This window comes from Enoplosus armatus, chromosome 20 (assembly GCF_043641665.1).
Source record: "Enoplosus armatus isolate fEnoArm2 chromosome 20, fEnoArm2.hap1, whole genome shotgun sequence".
NCBI lineage: Eukaryota > Metazoa > Chordata > Actinopteri > Centrarchiformes > Enoplosidae > Enoplosus > Enoplosus armatus.
The window spans coordinates 3062862-3087289 of record NC_092199.1 but is presented as its reverse complement, the minus strand read 5'-3'; the positions used below and the strand labels follow the sequence as shown (position 1 = coordinate 3087289).

The 24428-nt window shown below is 43.3% G+C and overlaps 1 protein-coding gene across 1 annotated transcript; it reads left to right on the top strand.

Moving 5' to 3' along the window:
- The first annotated feature begins 799 nt into the window (after nucleotides 1-799).
- Nucleotides 800-22634, top strand: LOC139303730 (TANK-binding kinase 1-binding protein 1-like). The gene is made up of 9 exons (XM_070927564.1): nucleotides 800-1042; nucleotides 5496-5621; nucleotides 8092-8196; nucleotides 10273-10420; nucleotides 12031-12233; nucleotides 13048-13109; nucleotides 18437-18552; nucleotides 20421-21208; nucleotides 22506-22634. The coding sequence occupies exons 1-9, from the start codon at nucleotides 800-802 to the stop codon at nucleotides 22632-22634; spliced, it is 1920 nt and encodes a 639-aa protein (XP_070783665.1).
- Nucleotides 22635-24428: the final 1794 nt, after the last annotated feature.

Sequence of the window (24428 nt, the reverse complement as noted above, 5' to 3'; positions counted from 1 at the left end):
GAAAGATTTGCCACTCTAAACAGTCTCAAAGAAACATCTCAGCCCTCAAGAGACACAAGGAGTGTACACTGAAAGCTAAGTGCCATAGAGAAACACATCTGTATGGAGCCGTGGTTTAAAAATATTAAGACTGGACTGTTGTGCAGTCTGTGTTTGCTGGCAACAATATACCAACTGTATAGACATTAGCTATAGCTAGCCAGTAACATATACACCCGCTGTGTGTGTGACAGCTCGCCCTCTCCAAACCAGTTCCTCCAGTTATTTTCTTGCTTTTTCTGACATAATGAGAGACATTCATGAAAAGACATGAGGCCTTCAAGCGTTAAAGGCGAACATCGCGTGACAACACGTCGTGTCTTCACTTCGCTTTGTGCCACCCGGGGAGAATTTACTCATTTCATTATTTAATTCATCCGTTTGTGTCCACTGCATCTTTGAACCGACTCGATGTGAAATCAGGCTGCATATAAGATATTACATATTAAGGCAGAGTCATGTTTAAATTGCACACGTCCCTCTGTCTTCCTCCTGTGTCTCTTTTCCCACTTTGCTTTTGAATATTTTACACTGTGTGTGCCAGCAGTCCGACGGCTCTCAGCTGAATGACGCTTTGTTCTTTTTTGTTTGTGGCTTCTAGCTGCCTGCTTCATGTTTTCAGCACTGCTGCAGTCGTCCTGATAGTTGGTGGTTTTGGGTTTTTTTGGGGTACATTTAATTGAATGGAAACAATCCGGTGGTTTAATAATTAATAAGCAAACAACTGTCTGTGTCTGTCCTCAGGTTGAGGCTCTGAGTGATGCAGTCTCTGTTCGGCGGAGGGGAGCTGGGGCTGCTGGGAGGAGGCGGCGACGCAGGGGGCCTGAAGGAGGATGGCTGCGGCAGCGTGGCGTGGCACTCCTCCACCCTGCCCCCCGACGATGTCTACTCAGCCTCCCACTTTGCCCTTATCACCGCCTATCAGGACATCAAGACGAGGCTGGGCTGCCTGGAGCGAGAGAACAGCAGCATCAAGAGGAAGCTCAAGATCTATGAGATCAAGGTGAAGGGATTTTACGGCGGATCACAAAGTCAAATATTCCAAGAATTTTGAAAATGAGTTATTGTTGTTTTTGTCCTTGTTGGTATCAGACAGAAGGTCTCTGACAAGGATGAGCCGAGTTTGTTTTCTGATTTACTGGAAGTCTTTCAAAAAGGGGGAGTGTGCTGTCCACTCAGCCTTTTCCACTTTTTACTGGGGCACAGCGATCGCACACAAAGATAAAAGGGAAGAAAGCTTTGGTGGGCTTTGATCCTCGAGGGGGAATAAACATGACTCCAAAAGTGGGGAATTATTCTACTATATCTAGGCGGAAGGCTACTGAAGCTTTAACTCATGTTTAAAGTAAAAATAATATTGAGTCCCATTTGTAACAAGCTGGAGACCTGGAAGCGTCGGAGCAAATTGAGGGGCTATAAAGGGGTTCTGCGCACATAACCCCTTGTTGAAACTGAATTAATAGCTCACAGGAGCTAATGTAGCTGAGTAAGCATAGTCCTTTAAAGTAACCATGGACCCCATTTACAGCTGGTGTTAACATGCAATCCATGATCTGGATATTATCTGCATTTGTACCTGCTCTCAACAAGAGGTTCGGTTATCTGTCAACAGACAGGTGAAGTGATGCTGCTGTTTGGACATGTTGTTTTGTGGTTGTAGAGTTTTGTTCAGCTTGCAGAAGAAGCAGAAGTCAAGGGTCAGTGGTTAGTCAATTTAATTTGTCTATAAAATGTCAGAAAATTGCAAGTTTTAAATTCCCCACAGCCCAAAGTGATGCATTAAAACAGCCTGTTTTATTTAACCAAGAGCCCAAAACACTAAGATATTCATATTAACTTATTTTTAAACCAGCAAATCCTCACATTTGAGGTTTGACTCTTCTTGCTTGAAAAGTGACAATTAATTAGTTATTAAAGTAGCAGAAGAAGAATTACTTTATTAATCTTGGGGGGAAATTACTTTTTTTTTCCCCATTCAATTATTTATTTATTTTCTTTTACACAAGTTTTAGGCCTGAAATGCACACGGGGCCGTGACAGTTGTTGGGGAGAGATGTTTGAGCGATGGGGCTGACCCCCCGAGCAGTTTCAGACTAATCAATGAATTGATCAGTGGTTGCAGCTCGAGTCAGTATGCTTCAAACAAAGTGATTCCCCCGACGCTTTTACAACATTGGAGGAGGCAGGAACACAGTGAGGGGCCGGGTGTGTGCAGCTCAGAGAGCAAGCAGGGTTTGAACCTCCCCTTTTTCATTTCTCATGCATTCATCCGAGTGAACTTAAATGTACTAAATTAGACTTAACGTGAAGAAAAGTCCCAACCAATGTATGACCCGTCGTGGACTGCGTACCAAACGTTTTGTAAATATACTTCAAAACGCAGCTTTGTTTCTTCTTTATTGAGTTTATCTTTGTTTAAACCTACTGACACTGATAATATTGGTTTAATTAATTAGGATTATTGGTGACGTGATCGATTGGGAGTCAGCAGGGAAATTGCTGCTGGATATGAAGAACGGCCGTGTCAAAGGGCTGCACACAGAGTTCATCCAGTGGGTCACGAGAGTTCACACACTGGAGTTTGTACTGTATGTCTCTCTTCGAATGTCTGCCCTGATCAATTAGAAAGTGAGTATTTTTCACTGTTCAAAATGTCACTCTGGATCTAATATAGAATAACAGAATATCAGCTGAGCTCCTCGGCTTAAAGGCAGTCATACCGTAAATATTTCCGCACAGACAGACCTGCTTGGTGGTAGAAAATCAGACTGCTTTTCGGTTGGATGAGAGAGCAGGTGAAGCAGAAATCCACCTCCAAGCTGTAGCTGGGCCAACGGACAGTTATACAGGGGGGGGGTGCAGGGCGAATGAGCGTAAGAAGGAATAGCGTGGGAGGACCGAAAGTGAGGAAAAGTGGAAGAAACAAGTGGAAAGAGGGAGTTAAATGTGCGGAAGGATGCGACGCAAGACACAGTGAAGGGAAGAGAAATGAGGCAGTAAAAGGAGATAATTATTGAAGGAATAAGGGGGGGGGTAAATTGGTGAAATTACAATCATCATTAGTCTGTGGTGTTCTCCTTATTCTAGGAATTGTATGGCGATGGAGCTGTGATGTACAGCTCGGGTTTCCTACATTGACTTCAGGAGCGTGAGGACGTTCACAGTGCTGCAGTGTCAGTAGCTTGTCTCTTGTCTGAGAGAACCAAATACTTCAAATGACGAAGCATGATGATGAAACGCTGAGGAAGACAAACCCAAAAAGATGCAAGCTGCTGCAGCTGTTTATGGTCTGCTATGGATACTGGTGGTGTGTTGGGAGGGAAACTGAAACTCCAGCAGCTCCAGATGCTGACGTTTTTTTAATACACTTTGATATATTTGTTATTGTTATTGTTTTTTTCCAGTAAAGAATGAAAGAGATGAAAATTGCAAATTGAGGGAGAGGCAGTTTGTCTTTCCTCTCCTGACATATGTGTCGGTGCAGAAATCCTGCGTCCTTTTAGTGAGCAGCTGTGACTGGAGGCTGCAGGCTGCCACATCGCTGTTGGCTTACTCACAAGCGGCAGTTTGTTCAGGGCCCATTCCCACAGAGACAGGTGTTGATTTTGGGGGAGCAGGTGCAGGTGTTTGGCTGTTTGGAGCCGGAGTTGTCACACCTGTGCCTCTGTAAATACGGTATGTGCCTTTTTTTAGATTCGGATAATCAGCCAAAACAACGCGGACATCACAATATTGACTCGTCCAAACCCCTGTGTGGAAAGACCTTTTACCCAAAGATTCTGGATTATTTTCTATTATTTGAAGCTTGTTTTGTTTGAGGAGGGGTGAGTGTTGCTGCAGGCTCTTTCTAAATACAAGATGCCTGAGTACAGCTGCTGTAATGATGCAGATGGGAGTGCTTCCTGCTGCTTTGAACATGGGTTGAAGCGAGGTTGTTCCCCAGTTTAGAGCTCCCGATGCTCGGCAGTGGGAGAATTCTTGGGCCCCCTGGGGGGCTTTGCCCATGTTGTGAACATTTACTGTTAAACTGAGCAGAGAGAGGTGTTCTGCTAAATGGAAAAAGGTTGTTTGCTCCTCAAATAGACATTGCATCAGTGGCAATGACTTCACACAGAAGATGAAAAGCCCTCCCTGCTTATGGAAGGCACTCTAAATGTAAATGTGTTCATTTAGGTTAAACCACATGCAGTTATATAACTTGTCTGGTGTGTTTCTATCACAGGATCCTGCTACCAAACAACAGCTAGGCTCTGTAACTAGACAAATTGCCTGCTTCAAACGTAAAACAGCAATAAATGTAGTGCGGCCCGTAAACGCAGTCATATCTGCATAACTGTAGCTGCGTATAATGCGATTATTTCTGCATATTTTAAATGTTTTTTATGTAATGCTGTTGCATCATAGTTGCACCTCTTTCTCTCCATTATGATATACAACAGGAAATACGTTTTCCCTCCAGAATGGTAATTGTAGTGAGGCAATAAGATTTCTTCTCGCCAACAAATCCCATAAAAAGACCAAAATCAACAATGAATGTATTGACTAACAAGTGTTGTGTGTGTATCAGAGCCTGATATGTCTGCTCCATTGTTGTCCAAAAACTATTAAACACACACACACACACCGTCTTTGTGCCCCAAATACTCACTACCACTCCCGGTGTGTATTAATCCGTGTCTGAAAGTAGTCCCCAACAAATGCACTATTTACTCCTGTTTTAAAAACACAGAAAAGAGGCCGTTCATTCCTCTAAATGTAATCAGTGCGTCCAACGTTGTAATTTACAGACAATATTCTCCACGCTTTTATCAAAATCCAATCTGCCCCAGTTGAAATATTTTGCAGGATGTGCAGTTGATTAAAAAAATATCACCCATGTTGCCACAGTGGAGTGATGAGATGCGGCACAGCGTCTGAGATATCATGATTGGTATAAAAACGCTAGAATGAACATTACAGCACTTAGGCTCAGGCCAGTCGGTGTCATTTTGAAAACGGTATTTATCATCCTGCAGAGTTTTGTCAAGAAATATGAAAAGACGGACAAACAAGTAGCTGAGTCACAGACGAAATCAGAAAGTACGACTTTCTATGTAAATTCACAGATTATTTTAGGAGAACTGAAAAATAAAATCTAGTTCATGAGAGAAAAAAAAACAAACATGACATTAGTTAAAGCACCCTGGTCCTCTGAGTGATATTTGGGCCAAACAGACGTTGCAGTTGATGCCAGATGAATCTTTAATGATCTCAGTGTGAAATAATCAGAAATTGCAGAATACAGCAGCAAAAAGAAGAAGAAGAAGAAGAAGAAGAAGCACACAAACAAAGACAATTATAAACATGTATTAATGTATTATTTTACAATCTTATTCTCTACACTAAGTCTTAGTCATGTCCGTATTATTGCACGTTTAATTCTGTGTTTCTGTGATGTTTACTTCTTTCTTCTGCAGTTCCCTATGATCAGCGAGTTTGGGGAGAACACTAACTCCTACTGCTCCTTTGAGAGCAAGGAGACGGCGCTGCTGCACTCAGAAAATGGCAACCTGCAGCAGAGAGTCAACGTCCTGACCCACGAGGTAAGAGGAGACATGAGGACAAGAGGGGGAGACAGAGCGGGAGGCCAGATGGGATATGTATGAAATAAGAGGAAAATCCACTTCACTATTTATTAATTTTAAAGACACTGGATAGAATAAAAACCTTATCACACCAAAGGTTTTTCTCAGCGCTTGAATTCTGCAGAAATCCCTCCCTGCATGTGAATTAATTGAATAGAAAGTGAATTGAGGCCAACCCTGGTGGACATACGCTGAAAGATGTCCAGAACTAATTAAGCACTAAAGCTGCTGTCCATGCAAAATTACTGAGATTTTTAAGAAACCGTCCAAGGAGCACTGTGACATGGGATTTTCACGCTGGCGTCCTACTTTTGAGACGCGGGATAATTGGGACCAAACCTGGCCAAGATTTTGCTGAATGCGTACGCCTTTAAAAAAAAAAATTAAAAAAAAATTAGGAAGACGTGTCTTCATCCTGCAGAGTGTGATGGGCTGAAATTAATTGGTATTATTTAATACATATACAGCGTGATTTTAAGTATAAAACAAGATGTGTGCATGCGACACACAGGCAGTATTTTAAGATGAGTTTTGCCACTTTTCTTCTATATATTTGAGTGTAACTTCAGCTGGAGTGAGAGGGGAGAATGGCAGCGCCCATGGTGTGTTCGGGGCCACTCATTGTCTACAGTTTCTGTAACTGTGTGAACGACAGCGTGGGGAAAAAGCAAAGAGAGACGACTGACGCAGGAAGGCAGCGGTGAAAAGAGATCGAGAGCAAGAAAAGAGGAAGCAAGCGGTTCATAGGAGCGGCAGAAACGATTAGTGCGGGACACACAAGGTCACACGGCTCTGACACCGGGCATTCACAGTGATGAAATGTGCCACGGCTCACTGAGCATGCTCTGTTGGGACCCCCCCCCCACACACACGCACCTTATCCCCTTCCTTTTGGTAAAGTGGTGACTTGTTATCAAGGAGAAGTAGAGAAAGGCGACATATTTCCCGTCTGAGAAGCATTAGAGGAATTTAGAGGTCAGAAAGCACAAAGCAAAAAATGTTGTCATGTTTTTCTGATGAAATGGAGGTAAAATTGTAACTGCACGGCTTCTCTTCGCATGCTGTCTGACTCACGTGTAGATTGTACAATGTGTACATTTCATTTTGTGAATATATACCTCTAAAGCACAACATCCACTGACATAAGGGCCTTGTTTTGTGTCAAAAATCAGTTTCAAAAGAACTTCATTATTTCAGTTTGGTGTTTATATTTTGCATTATTCTTAAATTACACAGCAAGTCTGGCTGTAAACCAGCTAAAACCTCTGGCAGGTTAGTTCAGCCTTGATGACAACACTGAGTCTTCCCTCAACGAGTGGTGTGTGGACACGTCCAACAGGAGTGGATGGAAAATTTGCGAATTTGTGAATATTTGTGCTACTTTTGTATGGAAACGCAGCTAATGTCACAGAGAGCTTAGCAATCACTTTGATGAGTACAGAGTCGTCGTAACTGGAAATAAGATCCTTGGATTATCCTTTAAATTGTCCAGTTTTAGCGACGCTCCCCATCTCTTCCCTCCTCTCCGATGTATGAAGCAACATTCAGACTAATTAAACTAAAAATACTCTTCAACACCAGACAGCTTTGAACCTACGAGGCCATTTAAAAACAACAAACCATTGGCGCACACACATCCAGGCTGAGGTGAACATTTAAAAAGGTGATAATGAGAACATCTTTCTACCATCCATCTTTTTACGTATTTTTTAAATCTAGTTTCTCCTTACGGAAATGGAGCTCCCTCCTCAGTCGCGATGCTCGTCGTCAAGCCGTCCTCACCTTGATGCCAGTTTTTTTCTACGAGCACATGTTACCATAGACACACTGAAAGACCTCACTGCTCCGGCACACAGCAGCGACGCACCTCTTTGTCCTCGCGGCTCTCTGTTCAGCTGCTCCCATTCTGCGCTGTCTAAAGTTGAACGTATTCTTCAAATTAAAAGAAAAATCTCCCCTCTTCATCGTCGCCCGCTTTGAAAACCTCTTCATTTCACTCAATTTGGTGTCACTGCCCTCAGATCTGTCAACAAGAATGTGATTATGGTATTCAGTGACATTCACTCACTTATTATGCCACAGTGTGAGTGAATGAATCAGCAAGACATCAAGAAACTCATTTTTTTTTAAAGTAGCGTTGAAGACGATCGTTGAGATCATGATTTGTCGAGATGGGGGAGGCTCTGCTGTGTGCATGCTGAGGTGTCAGGATTTCAGTGTCCTAAATTTGCTCGGTTACGTAACAGATTCTTAAGAGACACATTTGATGACTCTCACAATGGAAGTTTTTGGTGTTTTTTCTCTCTCTCTCGCTCTCTTTGCAAGGAAGTTTGAAAACTGACAAAGAAGGGAAAAAAGTAAATGTATGTCAAGCCTTTTTCTTCTTCTTCTTCTTCTTCTTCTTCTCTTTCTCTGTATCTCGCTCCAGCTCCAGAAGAGGAAGGAGAGAGAGGAGCAGCTGGAGGATGTGATCCAGGCCTACGAGAAGATTCACATGGAGAAGAGCAACCTCCAGAGGGATCTCGACAAGATGGTCAGAGACATTATTCAGTTCAATGCACTGTGCATTCCTTATTTTAAAGGAGCTTTACACACGAGCCCATATGGCTTATTAATGAATTCTCACAGTTTCACACTCGGCTGATGGGGGCCGGATATAAAGATGTAAAACTCTGCACGGCTGACATCACCAACAGGCAATGAACGTAATAGATGATTACATTTAAGTCAAAAGTGTATGGACACCCCATAAGGTTTGATTCCATGCTGCACTATAACAATAATATTCTAGACAATAGTGAGCTTCCAACTTTGAGTCTGAGACTGCGGTGGGTGAACTTTGAGCTCTAGTAAAGAATTTCATCATTTTAATCATAAACACGTTGGTTGTATAGATATGAACAGTGTGGCGCTGAAAGAAACCGTGTTGTGTGGGCCTCACCTCGGTCCCACCTCGTGGAAACATCGGACTGAGACCGGACAATTGGCTCCAAAAAACTAGCTAGCGGGATTAGGGCGAAGCAGGATTTAGTCTATGCCTAGAGGGGTCTAGAACCCCAAATGCGCCCCAGTAGAATATCTTGACAGTCTCCGTGAGGGGATGAAGGCTGGGAGCTAGAGTAAAGAAAGCTATGAGCAGAGGAGGGAAAGAAGGCAGCTCTCCGCACAAACCAAGCACCTGACATCAATCACTCATGGTTTGATATATATATATATATTGTTCAAATCTGTCTCTTGCAAGTCCTCCATCTTTATGGCTGTGCAATACTAAATTGCTGGATTAACCCTTTAAAAGGATGGTCAGCCTTCCAAGTCACAGTTTTCTTGGACAAGTTACTGTGTCTGAAAACAATATGAAGTTCTTGATAAATTCCTCATATCTTGCAGTGTCTAGATTTCTTTAGCATAAAACGAAATGTGTAACATCTCAACTCTCTCCGCACCTCACTGGGTAATATCTTAGTCTTCATATCACTACTGCGCATAAATGTTAAACGAAGGGGACAGTAATGTATATCCTGTTCCCCTCCTGACGTTACTTTTACATTTGATATTACAACCAAGAAAGAAAAAAACCCAAAACACTTCACACTTCACGAAATGCGTTGGATCACTTTGACTGTGCACTTTAGACGACACTGCTCATTTCAAAGTAATTGCCTTCTGAGCAAACTTTTTTCATTACATCTTATACTGAGTCAACAGTCCTTCAGGGAGAAGAGTCCTTTTAGAGTCCTTCAGAGGAAACGCTCCTCTGACACAAACCTTTACCCTCACAGTATTTTGACTGTAAGTATACATACAACTACAAACAAGTTAAGGTACTCCAAGATACTGCAAGTTCGTATTATTTCAAATATACTAACTCCTCTTGTTTTTTGAACACATTTCTGTAACCGGTTACAAATCAAAGTCGACCCGGACCAGGTGGAGGCTTCCAGCTGAACCCTCTGTAATAATAAACCATCTCATATGAGAGTGAAGTCCATTGAGCAGCTCTCGCCGAGCAGCCTCAGCAGTTTTATGCGGTCAGAGTGATTAAGGGATGAGCCAAAGATGTTGGAACTGCCACCTGCCAGACTGACACAGTGTCAATGTCACCTGAAGCTGCGATCGCTAATACGGCTCCAACAACTGCAGGGCCTCGTTGACCTTTAACCCTCCAGCAGTGCACTCACTCACTAATCTACATAATATTAATACATACATACTTACTGTATATATATATATATATATATGATTGTGTTTGTGTGTGTTTTATTTTTTATCTAATATTTTGCAAAAGGTAAGACTTAAAAATGAAAATTATTCTTCCATATTTTCTTCCACATTTTCAGAAAGGCTAACAAACGCCCACACCGCCCTTGACTTTGCCCTCCTCCCCCGTTTCTGGTCAACCTGTCGATATAAATAGAAGCAAACACAGATCAGATGTTCACATGATAAACTACAGTCAAATGAATAATCCCTGTCTACTTAAACCACCATCTGTGTGTGTGTGACGTACATTTTTACACACATATATATATATATATAAATGTAAATATGTTAATCCTGTAATTGGTGGATTCAAATAAAGCAGAGAAAGTGTGTGTGTGTGTGATTACAGACCAGCTTGGTGGAGAAGCATGTGGAGCGCATCCTGGGCCTGGAGTCGGCTCTGAGGCAGAGGGAAAACTCCCTGCAGAAACTCAACATGCAGCTGCACAGCAAAGACATGCAGTACCTGCAGCTGCACGCCGGCCCAGACACACACAGTGAGTGACTGTCAACGCTAACAGGATGTGTGTCTATATTACAGAGTTTCACTGTGTAAGTTCACTGTTCAGTTTCTTGGAGGCAATCAGTCTGAAGTAATTTCACTATATTTAAGCACTAATAGTAGTATTTCAGGGATGTTTGATGATATTTTTAACCACAATAATCATAGGATGACAGGGGATATACCGGCGCATCCTTAATTTATATATTTGTATATCTCTTTATCAATAAATTTATTTAATATATATGTAAAATACAGATTTCAGAGGGATGTTTGGTTCAGTATTTTGGTTCATGTACTACTCATCTACATCCGTAATATGTCAAGTGCTTTATCTCGACACTTACTGTAAAGTGAGAGAAGACATTTCTGTATCAACCACAAGTGCATCTAAAAAAGTCTTGACACCCGTTATCTCTGTTAATCACTGCTCATATTTTCCTCTGTGTCTCAATCTTTAATCAAATCCAACAATCTGTCCGGAACGCATTTTAATTGAGGTCGGGTTAATCCTCGGCCTGTTGGAGAGAAACCAGCTTGGACATTTTGTTCCAGAAAGAGAGACCTCCAGTCTACGCGGGTGCTAGCGATTGAAATTCAGTCATTCTGGCTTCAAAAACGTTTGGAGTGAAGCGCCTGGTACTGTGAATAATACAGAGAAATCCTCAGATTCAGCCTGTTGCTTCCATCTGTACAGCTGAGTGATCTCTATTGTGATGAGTCTGCATTACCAAATGCTCGAAAACCTGCGAGATAATTTGACTTATTACAATTCACTCCTGTATCAAAAACAGTTTCAGAGACGCTTCAAACACGGCAGGTCACTCCACCGCATTCACCGCATTCACGAGAGAAAAAGCATGTGAATAAAGTCTCAAGTCGCTTCGGATTATAAAGCCAAAACAGCCTCATCAAGTCGGCAGATCCCCTCATTTTGAGATAACATATTCAGTCCAGTACTGCTGTAGAGGAGATTCTGTTCAACTTTAAGAACTTCTAGAGTCAGTAGATGCCGAACTCTGCCCTCTTCAGCGTCGTGGGTGGCTGATGGAAATGTGTCACCGCCACCTCAACAGATGCCTCCACTGAGGGTGTACTTTTGCATCAAACTCTCTCTTATCTAATGCAAAAAGAAGCGTATAAGCTTTGTTGTTCCTTCATTTGTGTGTGAGGAGTCAGAGTTGGCAAAGTAGTATTGTTGATTAGTAGCTGTGTGTGTGTATGAATGAGGATGAGAGAATATGTTGTAGTGCAGACTGTGTGCAGCACGTGTGCACCTGTGACTGCACATACGAGTGTGCTGGTGAGGAGGCAGAAGGAGCTGCGATATATAAAAGATGATACTGTCTTCTGGCTCAAGGACTGAGTCTGTGTGAGCGGAGCTGAATCACTAACATGCCCACACAGATCACATCAGGTACAAACTGAAAGATGCTGCCCTTGGAAGAAGTCAGCTCTTTTGCTCTTTAATACTCATCTGTTGTACAACGGTGGAGAGAAGAACTCTGCATTAGTCAGGAGGAAAGCAATGAAAAGTGTTTTGTCTCTTGTGTTTCACGTCCACACTTTCTCTCTCTCTCTCTCTCCCCGCACCCCGACTCCCAGTGCTGGACTGTCCAGCCTTGACCCTCCAGAGCTCCCGCAGCCTGGACACCCTGTCCGACCTGAAGCTGCAGCGGCTGGAGGCGGAGCTCGAGGGGGCGCGGCACGAGGCCCAGGGGGCGTGTCAGCGGGAAGAGGAGCTGAAGGGGGAGTGTGAGAGACTGAAGGAGGACATGAGGATGCTGCAGAACAGCCAGAGGGACAGGGTCAGTGTTGGTTTGTTTTAGTCTGGTGCCAGTTCACCGCGTCTGGACCATTCAAATGACGTCACGAAGCAGTTGACCCTAAAACCTTCTTGTGATTCGTTCCTTGAATTGTCCTGATTGATTTGTGAGAAATCTGTCTCCAGGCAGAGCCAACATTTTTTAATTATTCTTTTCTACGTATATTTCTGGCTCCAGTGGGACACAAAACCGTGACCTTGCCAGTTTAGTGTCAAGCTGTAGGCGACGAGCTGCGTAGGGACTACAGATCCCAACACAGTAATGTCAGAGTCAGGCTCCACCCTGTTTAACATGCAACTACAGTTCTGTACATTAGTGCTGCACTCAGTTTTGAACTTAAAGGAATGATTCGCACTCTCATGTCTGTACATTAAACATGAAGCTACAGCTAGCAGTCGTTAGCTTAGCTTAGCTTAGCTTAGCACAATGACTGGAAACAGAGGGAAACAGCAGCTTGGCTCTGTCCAAAGGTAACCTAAAATATAACCTGACGTTTTTTACGCTTCAGCTTCAAAATATCAACTTTCCAAATGTAGTAATTCCTCTCTTTGTTTGAGAAATATTTCTTAATGTTTGGGCTTCTTCACCTACACACATAAAAAGGTCCACAATTGCACATGTATACAAACAAACACACATACAGTGCTTGAATAATAATTTCCAACGACTAGGACCCGTTTTCTTCCGGCGATGTTACCTTCAAACGTGTCGTCTTGATGGGCTCTTGCTGTCAGATTTTGTCCAATATTCTACCAGCACCTGCATGCTAATCTAATTTCACGCTCTACTTCTGCAGGAAATGACTTCTCCGTGCAAGCAGTGTGATGTGGAGTGGATAAAGAAGGTGGGAGATGAGCAGTAAGTGACCACAGCTGATCTCTGGGCGGAGGGAGAAGGAAGGGAGGGAGGGTGAGGGAATAAAACCAGGAGTAAAGGTAGTTATGTCTGGAAGGAGAGATGTTGGTTCAAGAGCATCAGCTTTGGAAACGAAAGGAGCAAGAGGGCGAGAGCAGAAGGAGAAATGTTTTACTAAAAGCCGCTGCTGATCTGTAGCTCTATTCTCCTGCTGTGATGTGCTCAGGCCGACCTCCAGGGGCCTCATTAGAAACTGGAAAAAAGCTCTCCATCGCTGGCTAACTGGGTTCAAATGCAGCATTAATAAAAGGAGTATTATTGTTTGTGCATAAAAGCTGCATTTACTATTCTCTCTACTTCATGTGCATTCAACTGTAACACCATTGTGTCTGTGTTCAACATTTGCTCCAGGAGGTTCGGCAGGAGGTTAGTCTGAGCAGTAGGGGGCAATGTAAGCACAGTGTCGGACACCTTCCTGTCCATTTCCTCATATCTGTGTGTTTCTCTCATTCCTCCTGACCTGAAACTACACTAAAAGAGCAACAGCGAGCGTTCAAGCTGCTGTGTTTTTCACTCATCTCTGTATCATTTACAGACAATGACAGAAATGCGTTAAACTTGTGCCGAGAGGACAAAAAGCAGCTTATTTTCATGCCCTCGAGATGCATTGCATGTTCACAAGGTGTAAAAAAAACCAAAAAAAAAAAACCACAGAAGGTTGGGCGAAAGGACTCCCACACAATGAAACCCCAGAAGTGTTTCGATGGGGAGCAAACTGAAAGTAAATGGTGCGGCAGAGTTTGTACCAAGAGTGTGGTGGAAGCCTACTGCTTTTTCCAGACCATGGTCACCTTTTGGTTTTACTCAACAATATCACTCTACTCCCACTGAAAACCTACCATGCCTATAGCTTGTTTCCTGGTGCTTTTTCTTGTAATTGGGCTCATTTAGTGTAAACTGCACAGATTGATATGGAAAATTCTGCACGTTCTTGATAACAAAGGGTGCGTTTTCATATCCCATGCTGGTGCTACCTCGGAAAAAATTCAGCAGAAAAATGAACTCTTCGAACGTTTCTACAGAGAGATGATGACTACATTTGTTCAAGAGTAGACTTGGAAGTCTTGTTGAAATTGCCAGTAAGATCTCAGGGAGGCGTCAGGCCAAGCTTTTGGTCATTTAAAAGAGGCCGTAGGAGGGCTAATGCTATATTGGACCTCAGGCTGCCGTTTCAGGGCGCCTGCTCGGAGGACTAAAAGACTCCATGTCTCTTTCATCCCAAGTCCCACTGATGTACTTAATGCCTTGTTCCTTGTGCTACCCTGGCACATTTGCACAGTGGCACATTTGTACTTGGTATGAATTTCCATTTCCCTGCAGTAGTTATGTGATTTATTCTTGATGCTGTTGTCTTCTCTGTCATTTCCCCTAGTGGGACATTAAAGATAACCTTGAACCCTGAATGTGCTGTGAAGCACATGAACAGCCTTTGCCCTAATGATCACAGAGAGTTTCACTGTTGACGCTTCTTCGGCATACTGAAATTGTTGATGCCAGAATGATGAACTCATGAACACTTGATGAATGCAAGAAACCTTCACCTTCTAAAAGCATAACAAAGTTTGTGGCTAACTTCACAACCAGTCACATTTTCTTGACTTGCATCTGTGGAATTTCGTTTGCCTCACTCATAACTAATAATACGTGAATGAGATTCCCTCACCAACCACAAGCCACACTGCTGCAAACGCTGGCAGCCACCTGGAACTACACCCCCCCTCCGCACTTCAGTGCACAGAGCGACTGACTAATCCCCTCTGCAGCTTTCAGAAAGTGAGAGCTGTTTCCAATAAATCACGACATGATGATTTCTAGTTGAAGTGGAATTCCCATTTCTTGTTGTAAATTCAAAAAAAAATGACCAACAAAGTAATGACATGTATAGAAAATTCTGCCTAAAATTGAGCCACAAAGTGCAAAAGCTTTTGGAAATCCTACGTTTTACATTTTAATTGATAATTAAAAAAAAAAAGAAATCTAGTTACCAGGTAGAGCTCAACAAGCTCAACAAGCGGAGTGTTTTGTGCACGGTGGCTTGGCGTGAGGACAGTTTGACACCTCTCTGTGTTTGGCTGAAAGTGCTTCATGCGCATAGTAGAAGTAGAGAGTGTGACAGAGTGTGAACTGCAGAGTGTGAAAAGCCCCCACCGTTTAACACCTGCCCCTCCATGAGGCTGGAGACAAGCAGTTTGTGTAAAAGCAAAAATCTCTCTTCTTTCCAGAAACAGAACCACACAGCGACAAGTTCCACATCATGTTGACCACTGTGCAAGTTTAAACCCCCCCGCCCCACACACACACACACACACACACACATTGTCTTTAATGTTAGTGAGTGAGCTTCAGTATTATTGCTCCGAGTATTAGCCAACAAAGAGGAGCTCAGATCTCACATGCAGCCGCAGTGACGGCTCTTTCGTCTGATCAGATCAGAGGTCAGTTTTCAGCCCACACTCTCTTCATTTCATCTCCCCCACACACACACACACACACACACAGGGTATATACTCTTGTACCTGATCGATGTAGCAGCACAAGTCTTTCATCAATGCTGCATCGGCATTATCACACCCCTCCCGTGCACTGTACTGTACATTGTACAGTACGTGCACAGTTACACTCATACAAGCTGAGATAAAGGAAACAAACAAAAAAAAAATGTACAGAACCGACGCATGCTGGCAAATGTGCAAAGTATTTTTAGACGTACAGAGACAAAAACAAACACGGGACCTCATTTCACAGACCCTGAAACAGGCGATGATTGAGAAACCCCGTTAGGTTTGTGCAGGTGTTCACACGTCTGCCTGTGACACCGTGAGTGAGAGGTGCTGCAGTCTGACCCGGGCCTCTGACACAGATTGTCAAAACACACCGGCAAAATTGAAAATTGAGACAGTACAAGTGTGAAAAGGAAGAGGAGCATGAATCTAAACTGAGAAATTTAGCAGCAGATAAGACGACAATGCAGAGCTGGAGCTCAGAGAGAAGTGAAGAGAGGAAGTGGATAAAGTACATTTTATGGTCGCTTTGGCAATATCAATGCACCGCACGCTCCACCCACCATGCCAGTAAGTAACCTAATGATTGTTATTTTCCTACTGATGCACTAAATGTTTTTATACCTTTACGTGGAGAGCTTGCAGCACAGATTACCCTGAATCATTTCAATGTTGGTTCCAGGTTCAAACGACTCGTACCACAAAGAGGGATGTTTGTTGTAAGGTGGGGGATGAAAGGGGGTTCAATACCCCACTCTGTGTGAGTCATAGCAGGTCGGCGGAAAAGTAGGTGGGCTTGTCACAGAAGCCAACTCACCAGAGGAAGTTATGACTTATTTTCAATTTTTCTGAAATAGTGAACTTCCCTGAAATGGGGTCCCTGACTTTATTATTATTTTGGGGTGATAAACTTGTAGCAGTGTATCCCGGTTTTAAAAATGTGTGCTTCTGCGCACGTCTCTGCAGATATCTGTAAAATGTAAAGAGGTGGAGAGTCAGATTGGTCAGATGTAAAAAAAAGAAAAAGCAGAAGATGTAGTGTTCCTCTAATACAGCAGCAGGCTTACACTCACAAGTGGGAAGACGCAATTAAGTTAGTGCGCGGGTGTGCCGAGGAACATATTTTTAATTAGACAGTGTGTTTTATTTGCTGTGTAGGCAGGATACACGAGTGTCTTTCTTTTCTTTTTCTTTTTTTTTTTGGTGCTGGTGTTGCAGTGAAGTTGACATCTATTCCTATTTATGCAGAAGAAATCCCCAAGACATGCAGTGTTGTTTGTAGTCTTTTTTATCTGCCACGATCTCTGTGGAGGAACGAGCCAAATGAGTCAAATTCTAATCAACAAAGGGGTTAAATTGAGGTGCGTTATCAGTCTGGCTACGATCTGGTGCTCGTGCACAACAAACTTTCGCATTTCGTGCGGATCTTTCCGTTCATCAGTGACAGACGCTTAACTTGTCTGCACCAACATGTTCTCTCATAAGATGCTTTATTTCTTCTTTAAACCTTTAAATATGTTTGAAAACTTGATGACGGATTGATAAAAGCACCCTTCTATGGTGCTCTTTTTTTTGAAGGCAAAGAAAGTTTATATGTGTAGCACATTTCATACTTAAAGTTAAAGTTAAAGTTTCATAGTGCATTAAAAACATAAAGAAAGAAAGAAAAACTGCATGGAAACATTCAAATGCAAATTAAAAGAATAAATAAAAGGAAATTAAAATGCTGAGAATGGATAATAAATACAGGATAGGAGGGCAAGAAGGTTCACAATGAGTGTTTTAGGTTCAGTATATACTATTTATTTGTTATCGCATCGATGAAACTAAAACTTTACATTTCTTGGAAATGCTGCTCCTGATACAACAAATGACTCAAACTGGCCAGATAAACTGATCTCAACGGATCTCAAGTCCGAACATTGTGATCTACCGCCGTCGGTGCCGGAATGAGTACATTTCAAGTCAAGACTGGGGAGTTTATAAATTGGGTAGACATTTGAGATAAGCTGCCTGTTATCAGATTTGAGGGCAGCTGGCATCAGCAGTGACTAACTACTGCTTCTTTCTATCTGAGCAAAATCCTCACCAAACCTGCATCTAAATCTGACTGCTTTTAACCACATACAGTAAATATCACTATTTATCCCACCTAAGCTATCAAATAGATGCTTAGAGATGTACAGTGTGCCGGGAGATTATTCCTTATGTCTACTTGTGTCGTGCTCGCCTCACAGTAATTTATATAGCGGGCTTCAGATCAGTGTCAAGCTAACGAGTTGAGACCAAGTCAGCTCGTTGCCATGGGTAAAAGACACAGCAGCATGTAAGCCAACCATGCTTGTCTACGGTTCCTGAAATAGAGTTGCTCCGTCAGTGTGGCCCCTGAGAGAGTCATGACACATCTTGCATGAAATGGTGTGATTTTATGCACTTCAATTATGCGCTGTGACTTGCACTCTAAAAATATAAGCCTATAAGCCTCTCAATTAGCCAGCATGATTTGTGAGGCCGTGCCAGAGCTGCACAGCTCATTCAGTTTAAAGAGGAGATGGAGATCAGTGTTGATTTGTGATGCGAGTTTCATACGTTCTGAAATATTAAAGAAAGCCTTTGATTCACGTCCACCAGTGGTATAGATTGTAATGATTAAACAGAGATTACAGTGTATGTATGCTCTGCACATTAACGTTCCACCAACATTGTGTTATCTTGTAATGACAATTATTATGACAGCTACATAACTGCCTCCCTTCGTCCTTCCTCCAGGGTGAATCTGGCTCTGGCCTACACAGAGTTAACCGAGGAGCTGGGACGCCTCCAAGCACTGAGCTCCAAGCAGACGGAGATCCTGAGGAAAGCCTCACAGGAGCAGGCTAGTCCAGGTTAGCATCCACAGTACTGGTGTAAAATACTGTGTATCAAATCCTGGGTCACCATCCCCACCACACTGTACAAATACTTAATTACAAGTAAGTCCTTCATTCAAAATCAAAGAATGCAAAAGTATCACAAGTAAAAGTACTCCTGGGCCCCTGAGTGTTATACTGTTATGTTGCTGAATTATTATGACTGATGCATCAATGTCCAAGTAAAGTTTTACTGCTGTAATTGTGGAGGAAGAGCACATTTTAATTGCTTTATATACCGTTAGATAGTTTCATCTATAACAACATGTGTTTTGTGTGTAAAATCTAAAGTAACTAATGACTGTAGCTGATGAAATATTTCCTTTTGAAATGTGGTGGAGTGGAAGTGTTGACAACCAAATTTACACTTAAGATTTTGTAAATTTAACTTGAATGTTTTTTTTAGATAGACGCTGGTACTGAAATGTCACACGGTAGGTAATAAAAGACCTTCTGGTTGTGATTTGTTGCTACAGTTTCCTCACTTAAAAGTAAAGATAGAAACCGACACAGATACGTTGTAGAGTACAACTTACAAGTGCTGAACAGTAGCAACACCTGTCTCTTCCTGCACAGATACTGTAGTCACACACACACACATGGCTAAACTCTCACAACTGTGCATCTACTACACACCACAAACCAAAAGGCACCACATGCCTTTACTGAGCTGTAGCTAGTATGAACTAGAAACTTACATTGCGTAAATCAGTGAATAACTGATCATTTTACACAGCTGACAGAGGGAAAAACACAGAAAACCCCAAACTGCATTGGTCGTGTCGTGTCACATTAATCTAGAAAATGCGACTTGAGCGGCACTTTTAGCTTAATTAGTTACAGGATCGTGCAAGTGATACGACTGCCTCTTGGCTATCTTTAACAACAAAACAAATACTTTTCCGTGAATCTCTGAAATAGTCAGGGACGTGGGAATTTGTGTGGAGCCATAAAAAGTCTCATGGGTGTTATACTGTAAGAGTAAGCTTGAACTGAATAGTCCCATTTGACTGTTTCCTCCTCATTCGGAGGCCCAGAGAGTGTTTTAGAGCACCAACACCCCCTCCCTTTTAACACCTCAACCAACCGGCCAGTAAACGATGTTTCCTCTTTGATATGGGAAGTGGAGCTGAAGTGGTGACTGACTCATCAACATATCTTGTAATTACACGAAACAGTTCGACTGTACCTGCGCTGATCTAAACCTTTTTATGAACACAAGCTTTTCTGCTAACTGAATATCCTGTTGCAGCGTCTGTAGGAGGGTTTATTTTGTAAAACCTGCCTTCCGATTAAATGCATAGTAGCAATTTCATGTCATGTCACGAGAATGTCATATTTGAGCATAATAAAGTGGTGAACCAGTGACATTTCCTTCTGCTTGTACTGGAAATGTCATCAGCTAGATTTAAGTAACTGGTACAGAAGTGTTGTAGATGTCTCCCCTCCTGTTACACTACATGGACAAAAGTATGTGTCCACCTCGACGTTACACACATGTGCCTTTTTTTTCTATTAATCTGCTGCTGTAACAGCCTCTGTTCTTCTGGGAAAACTTTCCACAAGGCTTTGGAATCTGGCTACAGGGATTTGCAGGACTCTGACTGGGCTTTGTGCATGGGGACAATGTCATGTTGAAACAGGAAAGGGCCTCCCACAAAGCCGCAAGAACACTATTGTCTAAAATAGTATTGTATGCTGTAGCATTAAGATTTCCCTTGATGATGAACAGACCAAAAGTATACAAGTATATGCACAAGGGTGTCCACATACTATTGGCCATATATTGTAACAGGTTGCCAAACTTTTCAAAATGTTTTTACACGTTTGTTTTTTCCCCTCAGTCCAGCGTCACTCTCCCATCCACCACCAGCGCCACTCACCAGTATCTCAGCGCCACTCGCCCATCTCACAGCGCCACTCTCCAGTCCCCCCTCCGCCACACCACTCCCCGATCCAACAGAGACGCTCCCCGGTGCTGCAGCGCCTCTCCCCAGACATGCATCGCCGCTCACCCCTGCTGGACGTCAACAACGGGCCGGCCTCTTACTCCTGCCGGCCACCCAGCCAGCACCTGAGGGCCAGCTTCCAGGGCCGTCGCAGCTACTCTGAGGTTGCGGACCCCTCCGCTTACCAGTGCCCGCCCCGCTTCTCCCTGGACCCTGTCTCCACCCTTCCTAAGCCCCGGCCCTACATTGAGGGCTACTCAAAACAGCAGCCCCAGCATGTGGGCTCTCCTCATGGTGGACTGCAACACAGAAGCTCCCCTTCTCCCCATCAAGGTGGTGCAGGAGGAGACGGAGGCCTCGGGGAGAGCTCCATTCGCCACTCAAGAGAGATGCCATTCCCACTGTCTGAGGTGGCCCACCTGCATTTTGAGCCCCCTCCTCCATCCACATCGGCCCCCCAGCCCCCACAGTCCTCTGAGGATGAGGAGGAGTGGACCTGCCCGCATCCCATCAGCCCGCCGCGGACGCTGGGCGTGCTCTCCTCCGCAGTGCCCAGTGGCGTCATGAGAGGCCCAGCGTCCTGCTCAGCCTTCCCCATCCCTCAGAGGCCTAACACCCTCAGCTGCCACCCGCAGCCGGGGTACATGTCAGCAGAGCATGCTCAGTCCTGGCCTTCAATCAATGTGAGTTAAAACAAAGTGTAAAAGAGTTAGCACCGCTACACGTTTGACTGATTTTGAAACCATGAACTTGCAGCAGTGAAAGTGCACAGTGTCCGGTGTCACTTTGTCACAACTGAGCTGGTTCAGGAAATACGCCCAAAACTCTTTCCACTGAGTATTTTCAGACCGAATGCCATCATCTAAAGGCCTCTGTCTTCACCGTGTCTCTTCCTAGTTCCTCTAAAGTAATTGCCCAACAGAAATACAGTTATTTTCTATTTAGAGTCAGATGAGAAGTTTGAATGTCTGTGCGTTAAATATGGAGCTGGAGCCAAGATGTTTTCAGCCTAGCTTAGCATAGGTGGGGAACTAGCTAGCCTGGCTCTGTCCAAAGTGAAAATATAAACCTAACAACTACTCGTTTATTTAACCTGTACAGTACATGAACAGAAACAACTATTGTGGTTTTAGAGTGAGTTAGCGAGTGTTGGAACTATTTCTTGGCTGAGTGAAATTACGGTGCACAGATTCTTCAGCGTAGGGTTGTAAGGTTTGGTACCATCGTGCCTGTACAGCAAAGGTTAGAGCCACGTGGTCGGGGTGGACGGGTGGGTCAACAAGACGTCGGACTTTGACACAAGAGACCACCGTTTGTTTCCTGTTTCCTATCTATGTTGATGAAGGTTCCCTAACCTTAATGACGTACTTATTTGAACCCAAAACAGGATCTTTACTTTATTGTAATGAAGTTATTTCTGTGCCTAAATCTAACCCAAGCTAAGCTTTGTCAGGTTAGAAAATGCCTTTATTTTTGGAAGGTGTCGTCCGGCCGATAGAGGCGTCAGATCAGAAAACACTGCAGGGAAACACAGGACATACTTTGTTGTTGTTAAATAAGATCTGTGCTTAGCCGATATCGATCTTCTCATCTCACTCTTGGAAAGAAAGCAAATAAGCATATTTCCCATAATTCTTCTCTCTGAACTGAACTGGATTACACAATGAATCAGTGCTCGGATGAGATTTACTACTAGTCGTCATGGCAAAACCATGTTGTGTAAGTCTGAAGCGATCACTCACCAGGTAGTAATGTGATTCTGTTGCCTCCCACAGAATGACTAATACAATCCAGTGAAGTGAGTAAGTTGAGGACCACATGCGAGTTATCCTGATGTCTAACCTCTGTGTACCTCTGTGTGTGTACCTCTGTGTGTGTACCTCTGTGTGTGTGTGTGTGTGTGTGTGTGTGTGTGTGTGTGTGTGTGTGTGTGTGTGTGTGTGTGTGTGTGTGTGTGTGTGTGTGTGTGTTGCTCTGCAGCTCTGGATGGAGACCGAGGAGAGCGACATGCGGAGCTGCCCTCTCTGCCAGCTGATATTTCCTGTCGGTTACCCTGACGATGCCCTCATCAAGCACATTGACTCCCACCTGGAGAACAGCAAGATCTGATTGCCATGGCAACCAGCCCGCACACATCTGCGCTCTCTCTCCTCTTATAGATTATGTAAGAGATTGGCAGACCCGGCCGAATGGAAAGTCAAACGTAGAATCACGGGCCATCCATGAACCAGTTAGCTAGGTGCGATAAATCTATAGGTAGGGATGCAAAGTGGACACAGGGGGCCTGTTATATTTGAGAACTTAAACATGGGTCTGTCTTGGACTTGCAAGTCCACATGCAGAGTCCCTTACTGATCGCCCCTGAGACAGTTCTGCCTGTATAATCACTGGCTCTGGTTGCTGCTGTTTTGTTATGAGTCTTGTTGTGTGGTTTCAGACAGTTTCAGGTGTCGTGTTGTTTTTCGCTTCACATTGTAGTACACTTTGATTTAGCCAAAGTAAGCCAAAGACGAGGTCTGAGAGGCAGGCTTGTACGGTTCAGGGGCTCTGCATGTCAAAAGAGTTAGTTTCAGTGTTCATCGGTAAACGATCAGGGAGGTCTGAGGCGTCCTTTTTTTAAAAACAGACTATTCTCACCACTTGGCTTTAAACACTGTACACCTGCTTGGACATTTTCTATCTCACCACACATACTACAGTATATTTTGCAGAGGATTCTGTGCAGTACCTGCCAAGGACCGCAATCTGGTAGAAGCTGGTTTATTGAAATGACAGATATACAAAGTCATATGGGATGGCGATTAGTCATATGAGAGAAGTTTCTGATGCTGAGGTGAAGCGAGAACGACGCTGACTGACGGTCTGTCGATCTGGGTTTGATGCCAGCTCATTTTCACTCCTCTAAAACAAGGAAGTGCGTTTCCACGGCAGTTTAGAAAGTATAAAACATTCCAGTCTCATATTTCATCTACTGACAAACCAACTGACAAGCCGGGGAATATGAATGTGAAAGTATGTTTGGATCGACCTGAAACAAACAGAGCAATGACGATGCCCTGCAGGGCGGGGCACTGATGTTGATGCGGAGGGAATTTTATTTGTCAGAATATACCTTTATTTTATGCTTGCGGCCTGTTCAAAAAAAATAAGTATCTTAGCACTTTAAGTTAGCATAGCCTATACGATGTATCTGTTTTCAGTCCCCATATATATTTTCCTCGTATAATTTTACTATTTATATTGTCGATCTGTAAGGCAAAAAAATATGAAGATATATTTTTGCAAATGTTAATGCGCCACATGTCTCATGTTGGTGTTTTCTCCCATGTGCTTGCGCACTGCTGTATATAGAGGAGGGCGGAGATAAAACTTTTCTGTACAAAGACTTTAAATTATCAACTGGGATTCTCATCGGTCTTCCTAAAGATCTGACCTTCAAAACACAGTTTGATGTCACGACTGCCCAGACCACCCAACAAAAAAACTGCAAAAAAAAAAAAAAAACAACAAAAAAAACACCCACACAGCTGGCTGCATGAGATCAAGACTTCTGACCTGCTTTGAGGAAAAAGTGGGAGGCTTTTTAGTGTACTGTATTTTTATCTCGGAGATCTGATACCGGAAACATCATCTCCAGTCAGCAAAGTTATCTCTGCAGGGTTTCAGCAATGACAATACTTCTTCTTCTTTTGATACATGGGTTTAATTTTTATCACGAGTTGAATCTTAACTCCAGATCTGCTCGTGGGACTCGAAGTTCTTTTTGGAAAAAAAGGAAGACAAAAAAAACAAAAAACGGTTACACTGATGTCAGCTTATCCGAGGCGTTCAGTTACATGTGCAGTTTCTAATGTAGGAGATGTCCCCACACACCCACCCATGCATTTAAACTGGTTTGAAGTT